The following is a 12,389-nucleotide window of genomic DNA, read 5'->3' on the forward strand; positions in this document are numbered from 1 at the left end:
TTCCTAGTCTAGAAATTCAGCAAAATTGTAATTTGTAAACAGTAGAATACCTTTTGTTTTTTAGCTGTGTTTTTATTTTACTCAAGTAGTTGGACTTTGTCTACAATGGGAAAAAATAATGCAACACTTTTGGTTTTGCTCCCATTTTGCAATAGTTTGTTAAAAAAAATACATGACTTTTTCCTATTAAGTGTGAACTGGTTTATTCAGCCAATAAGCGGAGTCAGTTCACCAACCAGTCAATCTTTCTCTTATGCATCAACATAAGATGTCATTTCCCAAAGCTAAATTTTTGACAGTTTGCTGAATCTGGCATGGTACACTCATACAACCCCTAAAACAAGCAAAAGAAATTTAACAGAAGAACATGAAGTCTTGCATTAGTCCCATTGTCTTGAAATTCAAAAAAGCCAAGATTTTTTTTATTGTCTGTTAGTCAAACAACACTTCATCACAATATTACAGAAATGAATCAAACCAAAAACTACAGAAGCTATTTTCTTAAAGACTACTTTAAGGTTTAAAGTCTTCATTTTAGCTGGAACAAATATTGGTTAGTTACGCATTTAGTTTATTCCTTTAACATGATAATAGAGCCTTAAAGACATTATACTTTGTCTTTGTTTTCTGACATTTCCCTTTTTTGCCTAAAAAAAAGCCTCTGATTAAACAGTAAAATAAGATAAAAATGTTCCTGTGTTCATGAACCAGTTACCTTGAATACAATCTTTACACTTAGACTTCACAAAAAATGAATGAACATCTCTCTTGCCATTGACTCCTATACGTGGCCTTTGACCTACATATTGAATGAAGTTTCTCTTAGAACAACTTTATGCAGTAGAGGTGTAGAGAAGGAGAGGGAACAATGTATTATGCTTTGTGATTTGGGTTATCTGAAGGCTTCAGGTTCTTGAGTGAAAAACAACACCAGAGAAGGACTGCATGTGGCCAGCTTGGAGCCAGGAAGGTACAGATTCCTCTCTCCCTGTGAAACCTTGAGGCAGGCGAAACAAAACATCTGTGTGTGGCCATGAAGTTTTTTCAGTGCATGGGCCCTGAAATGTTCTTTCAAAGCTCAGGCGTTTTATCTATTTACTTCCTTTGAAATAATAATAGAGACTAAAATTAAGTCTCTGGTTAAATTCTCTTGGTGATACATGCACCCAGGCCCTTCATCAAATGGCAAGAGTCTAACAGTCTTTTACATTTTCTCTAATGTAACTAATTCTTGTCCTGTAAAACACACTGAAATAAGATTTTAAAAATGACTGTGGCCATGAACCAGCTTGTTGTACTGAATACAATCTTTACACTTAGCCAAGCTCTTTGGTAGACAGTACAGAAGACAGAATAGAGATAACAGAAGAATACAAACTAAGTAGAAATCAGAACAAATATATTTTTTGAATTGTATTGTATTGTGTAAGTATTGTGATATTATATTTTTGCCATACGGCCCACCGCTAGTTTAAATATGTTAATTATTGACACTCATTCTGGGTTATATACTATGAAAAGGCGAGCCATCCATGATTGGGTCAAATAAATTGTTCACCAAAAATTCAACTGAAATAATTTTACCCAATACACAAAACATAGTCAATCAGCCAAGACATGTTTAATGTGTGAAACATGCCTCTATATGGTTATATGGTAAAGCTATGATGCTAATATTATAGAAAAAGACAAAGATTGTCAGAGCAAAAACTTCCAGAAGCAAAACTGACTGTGTTTGGGGTGAAGAGGAAAACTGTATAAATTTGATTTCCTTGTTCCTTCCCTTTAAAAAGCAAAGCAGTTTTGGAAAGTAAGAGTAGAGGCAGCTTGGTAATGTTAAGCAGTGTGCTACTTCCTGGTTTGAGGCAGCCACAAGGTTTTTCTGGCAAGACTGGAGTGGGGAGTGGGGGAGGAGCCTCTGCATCATCAGCCCTCCTCTGCTTGCTCCCTGCTTTGTCACAGCTGCCAGAAGATTGTGCACATGGCTGTGTCTTTGAATGAGCTCCCATTGGGTCAGAGGTCCATGGTGTGACATACAGTAAGCTTGTGCCTGTGTTCTCTCTGATATCAGGTGCACAAAGAGAGAAAGAGCATTGTGACCTGAGAGGGAGGAGAAAAAACCTCACGCACAGGCTGATATAACTAGACACTCACTATTCAGAATATACTGAGTGGAGTCGGCAGCAGTCTGTTGGCAGCACCAGCACGAGGTAGGCTCTGGGTGTCTGTGTGTGTGTGTGTGTGTGTAATGAGGGTGTGTTGTATTACCTAAACCTGAAAGGGCTTCCAAGGACACTGTGCACTTAATGCTCCTTAAGTAGTAAAGTAAATGATTGTTTTGCTTTATCTGATAGGATGGAGGAAGTATATGTGAATAAATGTGTAGAGGAAGTGAAAAAGAAGAAAGTGAACATGGACACTCATTTGAAATGGATCTCATTTCCTTAATCATCAGTGTAGTAGACCTATTACATAATTATTAGCCAATGTGGATTGTCAGTTTTAGAGCAATATGTTCGTGAAGCAAAGGTCACATGACCTCTGACCCATAAGCCTTAAAAATTCTGTGTTTTTATGTGTTTTATTGTGTAGCTATTCCAAACTTAAAAGATTTTAGATTTATATCCTGTAGACTTTGCAGGTCGCTATTTTAGACAAGGATTAAGCCTAAACATTTATTATATTTTCCTTTTATTCCATTTTCTTCTTCGTCTCGTTATGATTATTATTAATAGTAGTAGTAGTAGTATTGTTATTTGGTTATTTGTTATTTTGTTAGTTGTTATTTGGTCATAGTAGACATAGTAGTAACTATCATCTCCCTTGGATGTTATGACTTTATTATCCTAAATGAAGTGTTTTTATATTCAGTTTTCTTTGAAAGTCATCAGGCACTTCAATAATAAGATCAAGTTTGTTCCTTTGCTGAGACTGTTCCCAGATCCATAATTACAGTCAGATTTTTAATTTCTGTCAGCCAAATCTTATGAAAGCTATAGATGTAATCATAGCAGACACATAAAGTTGATCATTTGAAAACTGCTGTGTTCATGTTTCAGATTACCTTCTGCACCACCTGCTGGATAATCAAAAGCTGAATTAATCTTCCTCATCATGGCGTTGTTGACACATGTGCTAGCCTGCCTCTTTGGCATTGGTTCATGGGTTGCCATCAATGGGATGTGGGTGGAGCTCCCACTGGTTGTACCTGAGATTCCTGAGCACTGGTACCTGCCCTCCTACCTCACTGTCATCATCCAATTGGCCAACATCGGCCCACTCTTCATCACACTCATGCACCGCTTCAAGCCAAGAGCTCTGGATGAGCGGCCTGTTATTTACACTATCGTAGTAATGGGTGTTGTGGCCACTTTCCTCCTGGCCTTCCTCTGGAAGCACACACTAGTTGTGGGGGGTGCTGTACACAGTGTGGCCCTGCTGTCTCTCAGTTTTCTTCTATCAGTGGTGGACTGCACATCTTCTGTCACCTTTCTCCCCTTTATGATGAGGCTCCAGCCTCAGTACCTCACCAGTTATTTTGTTGGGGAGGGTCTGAGTGGCCTGATTCCAGCACTAGTGGCTCTTATTCAGGGAGTAGGGATGGTCCAATGCAAGAACGCTACAGCTAATGCAAATGTTAGCATGGAGAACTCCACCTGGGGGTCCAGTGGTGAACTGGTGGCACATTATCAGCAAGCCAACTTCTCTGCTCAGGTCTTCTTCCTGTTCCTCAGTGTCATGATGATAGTGTGCCTGGGTGCTTTCCTGATGCTCAACCACCTCCCTGCTGTGGCCAAGGAACACAAACGTGAGCGCTACCTTGATGATGCAATGAACAGAGAGAAGGCTGACATTAGCCTCTCTTTGCAGAACTCTGCTCCAGAGCAGAAACCCATGCTGGATGCCTCAGAGGGTCAGGTGAAAGAACCCCGCAGCAGTTTTGGCAAAGGCACCTACAGCAGGGCACAGCTGGTCTTCATCTTTGTGGTTCTGGCCTGGGTCAATGCACTAACTAATGCAGTCCTCCCTTCAGTACAGTCCTACTCCTGCCTCCCTTACGGAAATCAGGCCTATCACCTGGCAACCACCATGGCTGCAATGGCCAACCCTGTGGCTTGCTTCATTGCCATGTTTGTGCCAAACAGGTAAGAGTTTATGACTAAATTTGATTAGATAAAAGGCTGCAAGACCTTGGTAGATTTTGGTTGCAAGATCATCTAATGAAGACATAGCTGACTTAGCTGGCTTTCCCTTCAAGGTCCTTGGTTCTGATGGCGGTTCTCACAGTGACTGGGACAGGATTTGGGGCCTACATCATGGCCATGGCAGCACTGAGTCCTTGCCCTCTATTGGTACATCATGATATGGGAGCTGCACTTGTGGTAAGACTTACCTGTTTACCGACCCAATTAATGATCATGATATTATCGGACGCTGATGCACTACGACAATTATGTGGCTTCACTGACTAACTATATGCTAACTATAAACTATGTAACACATGATTATGATATGTAAGTGTCTGTAAACTGTCTGTTAATACTATTTTAAATTAATAGTAGTTAATGACATTACTGTATATTTTATTAACTGACTCTCTCTCTCTCTCTCTCTCGCTCTCTCTCTCTCTCTCTCTCTCTCTCTGATGCTTAAATAGGTCATAACGTGGGTGGTGTTTGTCCTCACTCTGTCCTATGTGAAGGTGATCATTGGTGTGATCCTGAGAGATGAAGGACACAGCGCCCTCGTGTGGTGTGGTGCTGTAGTACAGCTCGGCTCCATGCTAGGTGCCCTGTCAATGTTTCCTCTCGTTAGTATTTATGGACTATTCAAATCAGGGGATCCTTGCAACACTAAGTGTCCTAAATGATGACACACATAATTAAGCCATAACTTAATTAAATGTGTTACAGTTCATCACTCTGTGTAGATTGCGTACACCAAAGGTCAAAGGGCAAGTTCATTTTTACACTGCTGTAACACATAAGCCAGGTTTTTTATTGTTCCAGAGACCATACTGAAATGCCCCAATCTTTGTCTATAAGCACTGTAATAAACTGGCTAAAGTAGACCTTTAGTGCACTTGTTACATTTGAGTTGATTCAATCTCCAAAAAGAATGTAACTGTCTATCTGTCCATCTTTGTCTGATGGTCTATCTGTCATAATGTTTAATGTAAATTCAGCTGATACTTGATGAAGAGTGCCTTGGCATTATACTGTTTAAAGTTTACGTTTTTTTAAGTTATTTTTTGTGGGTTTTCTGTGGTTTACTTTTGCTTTTTTAACTGATTAGGCCTTAATAGTGGCAGTATTAACTATTTCTTTTTGTATGCCATGTTTAAATAAAATATACTTTTATAGGATAAAATATAATTCTGTGGTGTGTTTATTCCATTTGTGTTCCTAAAGCAAAGAGAAAGAGTACCATCATGTTTGCAAGAAAAACTCCTCAATTTACACATATTAACTAAAATCTAATGACATATAAAGGGGGTGTGACTTCACTATAAAAACTCACCAGACAAAGGCTACTGTTTTCCTCCCTGGATGAAGACATGGCTACCTTCCTCTGGAATTTATTCACAGGTAAGTACTTTTGCCTTCTTATTTCATTTAGTTACTCAATTAAACCTTTCTTGACTTCCCCCATTAGTGTTCAGAAATATAACAGTGCTTAAACTGTTTAGTTATATTGCTAAAGCAAGCAACATCAATTATTAACATTTTTATAAATAAAACAATTCATATTCAACTTTAAGTTTTCTCCTCTTTTTTTTCCCTGCAGGTTTGCTCTTATTCACCATTCAACTTCAGCTTTCCAGCATAAACACTAGCTATTTAAAACACTAGGCTATTTAAAAACAGCATGTGTCTGACTGTTTGAATATTACATAGAAAGTCTTTGCAAATATATATTGTGGTGGAGGGCAGCTCCGTCACAAGCATAGTGGCTCTTTTTAGGGAGTGAGTTCAATTGGCTCAGCTCACTAATAAGAGTCGACGCCCAAATGGCTGGTCGTTCAGCAGCATGCATTTTCTTTCTTTTTTTTTGATTAGCCAAGTTAACAATACTATCTCTAATTTATTTTTCAATGAAACCTTTGTCTACTTTCTATTTAACAAACATTTCACTACGTTATAAAACAAAATAAGGTGTTGGTAAGCAGTTTCAATTGCTGAATTTCGAGAGGCAGGACTCATGAGATAAGCAGATGAGAAAAATGCAGGAAAATCCATCAGTGAGTCATTAACAAAACAAGGCAGGTCATACATACCCAGCCATCACCATGTCTTGAAATATCTGAGGACACGTCTGAGGACACACTTATGAAGATGTATTTAGACGTCTTAAGAAATGAAGACATGTCTTTAAGGCTTGTCTGTAGACACAGTGTTAAGATGTCTTGACTATAATAATCTCCCAAGTTGTCTTATTTGTTGATGAGCTGAAGAATGCATGTTACTTATTTTTAAATAAAAGTTTGCAGCAAAATTTTAAAAATCAATTTCAGTGCTTTTAAATATCTTTTTCACCCTTAAAACATTTTTACTGTCATTACATTGATGTTATTAACTGTAATTTTGATCAACTTTTATTATAATAATAAAATAAAAACACACATATATTAAACATATTAAACTTTAAGAAAAATGGAAAATTTCTATTGTTTTACATTTTTATTACTTTGTTAATTATGATTTTATAGTTTATGGCTGTAATAATACAGCAACAACTACTTAAAATGAGCTTTTCAGTAAAAGTATGCTTTTTTATGTAAATTCGCTGGGAGTACCACAGGAATGCCACATTCATACCACAGGAAGTTTGTGGCGGGACCTTTCTCAACTGACCTGTCTTAAGACACGACCTCTCTACAAAGTTGTGTCGTAAGTCATGCCTCACCTTCAAGATCACTAAATAATTATTTCCTTGTCTCAACACAAAAACGTCTTCACTCATATGTCTTAAGACATCCTTGAGACATCTTGACGTAAGAAAATGACGTTATTTAATACATTCAAGAGATCTTAAAGTGAGAATTGATATTTTTGCTCTAAGAGGGACTACAGTTGCAGAGTGTATTTCACTTTTACTCCAGTGTTGTAAACACAAATTATGCTGTGAGCCCAGCGTGAGTTTGGCAAAATATATCAGAGCATCACATCCGGGTCCTTTACACTTGCATAATGCCCCCACCCCTTTTTAGGTGTAAGCAGCCCCTCTAATTTGACTAACAGTAAACACAATAAATTCAGAGGTCTTTGACAATTTAATAGCGTAAAATAAGAATACCCTGCTGATTTATAGCTATCAGGAGCCCAAATCCTATGGCCAGTCAGGCAAACAATTATGTCGTTGCCGATCAATGATTGTTGTTGTTATATAGAAAAAAAGAAATAAATAGGGGTTGATGAATGTCCTTTTCATCTGCCTTGGTAGACGAAAGGTAGTTGTACATGTCAGAATATGACTCTTTGGCCACTGGGTCATATTCTGACACGTACAACTACCTTACTGAATCACCAGGTAATGTATTTTGACATCTGTCACTTTTTCTGTCATTAAGACATTTTATTTTGGTGTTTTGGTCCGTACGTATGTTTTTCTTGCACTGTGTCTTTGTCCATACCATCCAGTGTATGACTGCAGACACTGTAAAACACTGGAGAGAGTTCTTCCTGGCTATGCAACTTTCTGGTGACATCAAACAAAACATTACATGTTTTCATTACAGCATATTTTAAGTCATTGTAGAGGAATGTCACTAATATGGCGTCTCTTGTAAAACAAACCTTTTTATAGAATGTTGTCTATAATGTGGAAATGTTTTGTGAATGTTTTTCCATGTCACAGTGCTGTTCTTTGATTAGCAGCTGCTACAGTAAACAATACAACTTAACTGTCTCTGTCAAATGAATCACCTTTGACGTGCATCTGTTGGGGAGGGTGCTTATCAGGATGCATGACTGCTATCTGTTAAGTGGATCAGAAAACCTTTGTGATCATAATACAAAAGGTGGAGGAGCAAATAATTTAAAGGCCCAGATGGTGGTCTAATTTTGGACTTTTTATTTAATGTTCTCTGTTATCGACATCTGGTCTGACAGTGAAAATGGAAATGGAATAGGCTGATAGTAAAAAGGAGAATGGAAAATCTAACAGGACCAAGGTTACACTGGGGCATAAGTGTGATGTCTCCTAAATAGGAAAACATGAGTATTCCAGTTCAATGAAATTATTCTATTACATTTAACTGAAGGGTCTTATACACATTCTTATTGAACACTGCAACACTGCAAGATTTAGAAGACGACGTCAAAATGAAATAGCAGTAACATGATTCTACCTGCTAGTCTGTTCGGTGGCCCTATCACTTCTATGTGAATGCTCTGTTTGAACTTTTGTTTGATTCATTTCTGTATTATGGATATTCATATTTGCTTTTTATCTGGTGGAACTGTTTAATGCCGAAACAAATTGTGGTAAAACTCTTGTATGGTTAGTTTTCTGAAATGAGCAACATAAAAATGATGCAGCAATAAGCACAGGTTTATTTTTCAAAGTCAAAAATACTCAGTGTCTGTCCAACTCGTTTTTACTCCACAAACCTCCAAGCTGCCCAGCTCCCAGGTCCCTTTTTTACAAGTACAGTTTTTACAGGCCTAGAACAACACAGAGCAGGAAATCAACACAGAAATGAGAAACACAAATGGCAATATGCACTTGTCAGTTCTGACACACACCTGCCCTTACCACAGCAACTCATTGCAGTTTTAAAACGTCAGCAATACGATCTGAGAGGGAGTGATATCACAAATAAAATTGATTTTTTACTGTAGTTTTACAACATAAATTAAGAGTCTCCCCCCAAAGGAAAGTGATTTCACAGGAGAATTCCTAGCCTAGAAATTCAGCAAAACTCTAATTTGTAGATAATTATTATTTTTTTTTAATCCAGTAGTTGGAGTTTGTCTACACTAAAAAATAAAAATGCAAATCTTCTTTTTTTTTAATTGGCTGTTAGTCAAACAGCACTTTATCACAAAATTACAGCTATTTTCTTAAAGACTACTTTAAAGTTTAAAGCCCTCATTTTAGCTGGAACAAATATTGGTTAGTAATGCATTTACCTTATTCATTTAGCATGATAATAGACACTGAAAAAACATTACACTTTGCCTTCTGACATTTCCTTTTTGCCTAAAAAGAAGCCTCTGGTTAAATAGTAAAATAGGATAAAAATGTGCCTGTGGTCATGAACCAGTCTGATACCCTGAGTACAATCTTTACACAAAAAACATGAACTAAAATATTTAACATAAACAACGAATGAACATCTCTACTGCTGTTGACTTCTACACAAGGTCTTTGGCCTACATATTCAAAAACGTTTCTCTTAGAACAGCACATAGAGGAAACATATGACTATGCTTTATGCAGTAGAGGTGTAGAGAAGGAGAGAGAGCGATGTATTGTGCTTTGTGATTTTGGTTATCTGAAGGCTTCAGGTTCTTGAGTGAAAAACAACACCACAGAAGGACTCCATGTGGCCAGCTTGGAGGCAGGAAGGTACAGCATGTGGGGAGTGGAACACAGATTCCTCTCTCCCTGTGAAACCTTGAGGTGAAACAAAACATTTTAGGTGGCCCTGCCTCATAGAAATCACAGGCTCCAATCTAAAGCTGTCTGACAGTTAGTTTAGTTAAGTATGCACTCCTTCCTCCACAGCAGTGAGGGCATAACCTCAGGGCCAGACCACTCTGTCCTCTCCCCCCTCTCTTGGCCTGCCTTGGCTCTCAGACTGGACTCTTCTCTGAGACCTGCCAGCCACACTGCATCACGGGAGCGGCCAGACTTGTATCCAGACTCGTCCTCTCTTGTTAAACATTCTGAGCCTGAGCAAGGCCGGGCTGATAGTGGAGACTCAGACAAGAACAGTACACACTGGACCTGATGCTGTGGAGGACGGTCAGCGGAGCTTTCAGAACAAGTGAGTCACTTTGTGTTATTAAAGACTTGTCTGAATGGAAAAGATTCCTTTTAGCACCAAGGAACAAAATCAATGTACTTCTGATGTCTTTATTTTTTCATCAGCTTAAGTGATAGTTGTAAGTGTGATGGGCAAAAAAATGAATGTCTTGATTATACTGTACTTTAATACACAGTTATGGTGGAATACTACTTTACATGTGGATGTAGGGATCAATCTGTGTTTTGTAAGTATTAAACTTTAAACCTGTCTCCTTTACTTTGTTTGACTCTCTCTGATCCATGATCCATATTACAAAAAATGTGTTTAAATATAAGGGGTCAATTCTTACTGTATGTTTTTGTCCATTGCCTTCTGCCCTCCTGCATGACCTCTTATTACATAATGAAAAAATTCTTCATGGGATTATGTGTCATTAAGTCAAATACCACCTCTAGCTAGTGCTGTGTTTTAGGAACCATTCCCTTGACACTTTTTGTTTGAAACAGAAAACACTGTACCTTAACTCTTTTTCACATATATGAGCAAATGGGGAATTTAACTGAGGATAAGAAACAGTGTAACATTCACACAGCATTTTCACGGCAGTTTAAACACCCCTTTGGCTTAATATATAGGTCAAAAGTCATGTGTAGCAGGGGGCATAGACAGTATATCACAGCATTTAACCTTTAACCAGAGACTTGATTTTAGTCTCTATTATCATGGCAAAGGAGGTAAAGAGATATGTAGCTTAATGAATATTTGTGACAGCTAAAGGAGAGCGTTTAACCCCTAAAACTGCAGGCTTATTATTCTGTAACTACTATAAATTACGCAGTAACTACTATGAACCTACTGTCTAAGTCATGTAGTTATAAGACTTAGGAACTGATGTATGGACCCACATACAGGTCCCATTGACTTTAAGGAGTTAAGGTAGGGCTGGGCAATATGATGACGTTTATCATTACTGTGATGAATTACATCACAATATGTCACAAATTCGCTTTTCTGAGCAAATGATGAAAATGATGAAAGGCCTGTTTAATTGGATTTAGTGCAGCTCAGTGTGTAAAACATAAACTAAAAAACATTTGTACTTAGTTTTTGACAGTGTCTTTAATTGTGGCACTGCATGGTTCTTTTTTTGTCACATCAGTTACTGATGTTGCATAGTTGTATTACAAGCCAAGAGGATCAGAAAATGGCTTAAGCCAAATGTGTGTTATTAGTATTATGATGTAAATACAATCTTTTGTATATTTTTACACTTAAAATATTTACTGTGGTCAGCGTAAAATGCTGTAAGACAGCGTAAACTATGCCACTTTCATGTTACCCTGATGCCGTTAAAGTGCCGTTTTATAATAAGGTAATGAGCTCCGCCTGCCGAGTTTTGACACACAATAAATTTAACTTTCTTCGCCAAATCAGTGATGAATAAGTCGGACCAGACCAATTAAAGCTAAACTATCCCATGTACATGAGAAATCAACATGCATGTGTTAATCATAGACTGGAACTGGAACCTGGATCAATGTTGAGAATGAAAGCAAGATGGCATATTAACTGATATGACTTCATAATGTGTGATAGCAAGAACTTGCAATACATACAAGGTTTGTGTAACTACTTGCAGCCTACTAACTTATGCATAGAAATGCCCAAATGCAAATGGATCTCCAGTAATATTGAACTGACTCCAGTCTGACTTCTCATTGTTTCTGTGCTTTTCCAGGCACCTTTACAGCCTCATTCCTCCAGATCAGGCTATTCTCAACCTACTTACTGATTTTAAAACCACATTTTTGTGCAAACTTTTAGATTAATGTTTATACAGTTAAACACTGAAATGTTTATACAGTTAATTCTGAAAAACATCTCCCAGTTAAAACCAAACTTTACTGACAAATCATGGTAGTAAATTAATTTATGCCATTTAATCAACTTAAATTTCATGAATAGTATTCAATTCAATATTTGATTCAAATTTATTGTAGCACTTTTCACAACGGGCATTGTCAAAAACTAGCTTTGCAGAGTCCAGGCAACAGTAGCAAGGAAAATCTCCCTCAGATCATGACGAAGAATTATTTTGGCAATTATTTTGGCAATATCTTTTGGCCACTATATTTTGAACTCTTTAGTGAGTGATTCAACAGAGGATAAACCCTGTGCACTTCAGCACTCAGCAGCCCCACTCTGTGAGTTTGCTTGGCCTACCGCTTTGTGACTAAGCTATTGTTGCTCCTAGATGCTTCCATTTCACAATAATAACACTTACAGTTGACAAGGGCAGATCTAACAGGACAGAAATTTCATAAACTGACTTGTGGCAGAGGTGGCATCTTGTGATAGTGCCACATTAAATACACTGAGCTCATCAATACAGCCCATTCTACTGCCAGTGTTT

General features: G+C 37.8%; 1 protein-coding gene across 1 annotated transcript; it reads left to right on the plus strand.

Moving 5' to 3' along the window:
- Nucleotides 1–1,900: 1,900 nt before the first annotated feature.
- LOC118813804 (solute carrier family 52, riboflavin transporter, member 3-B-like) lies at nt 1,901–5,392 on the plus strand. Its single transcript, XM_036579355.1, has 4 exons — nt 1,901–2,210; nt 3,060–4,145; nt 4,259–4,382; nt 4,658–5,392. Exons 2-4 carry the CDS (start codon nt 3,115–3,117, stop codon nt 4,868–4,870), a joined length of 1,368 nt encoding a protein of 455 aa, XP_036435248.1. The 5' UTR covers nt 1,901–2,210; nt 3,060–3,114; the 3' UTR covers nt 4,871–5,392.
- Nucleotides 5,393–12,389: the final 6,997 nt, after the last annotated feature.

Source organism: Colossoma macropomum, unplaced genomic scaffold (assembly GCF_904425465.1).
Source record: "Colossoma macropomum unplaced genomic scaffold, Colossoma_macropomum, whole genome shotgun sequence".
Lineage (NCBI taxonomy): Eukaryota > Metazoa > Chordata > Actinopteri > Characiformes > Serrasalmidae > Colossoma > Colossoma macropomum.

What these genes read in the sequence shown, in the direction of transcription:
- LOC118813804 (XM_036579355.1), top strand. Translation starts at nt 3,115, where the DNA reads ATGGCGTTGTTGACACATGTGCTAGCCTGCCTCTTTGGCATTGGTTCA. An exon ending in GCCATGTTTGTGCCAAACAG is followed by an intron (nt 4,146 to 4,258) that starts GTAAGAGTTTAT and finishes TTTCCCTTCAAG; the next exon opens with GTCCTTGGTTCTGATGGCGG. An exon ending in ATATGGGAGCTGCACTTGTG is followed by an intron (nt 4,383 to 4,657) that starts GTAAGACTTACC and finishes ATGCTTAAATAG; the next exon opens with GTCATAACGTGGGTGGTGTT.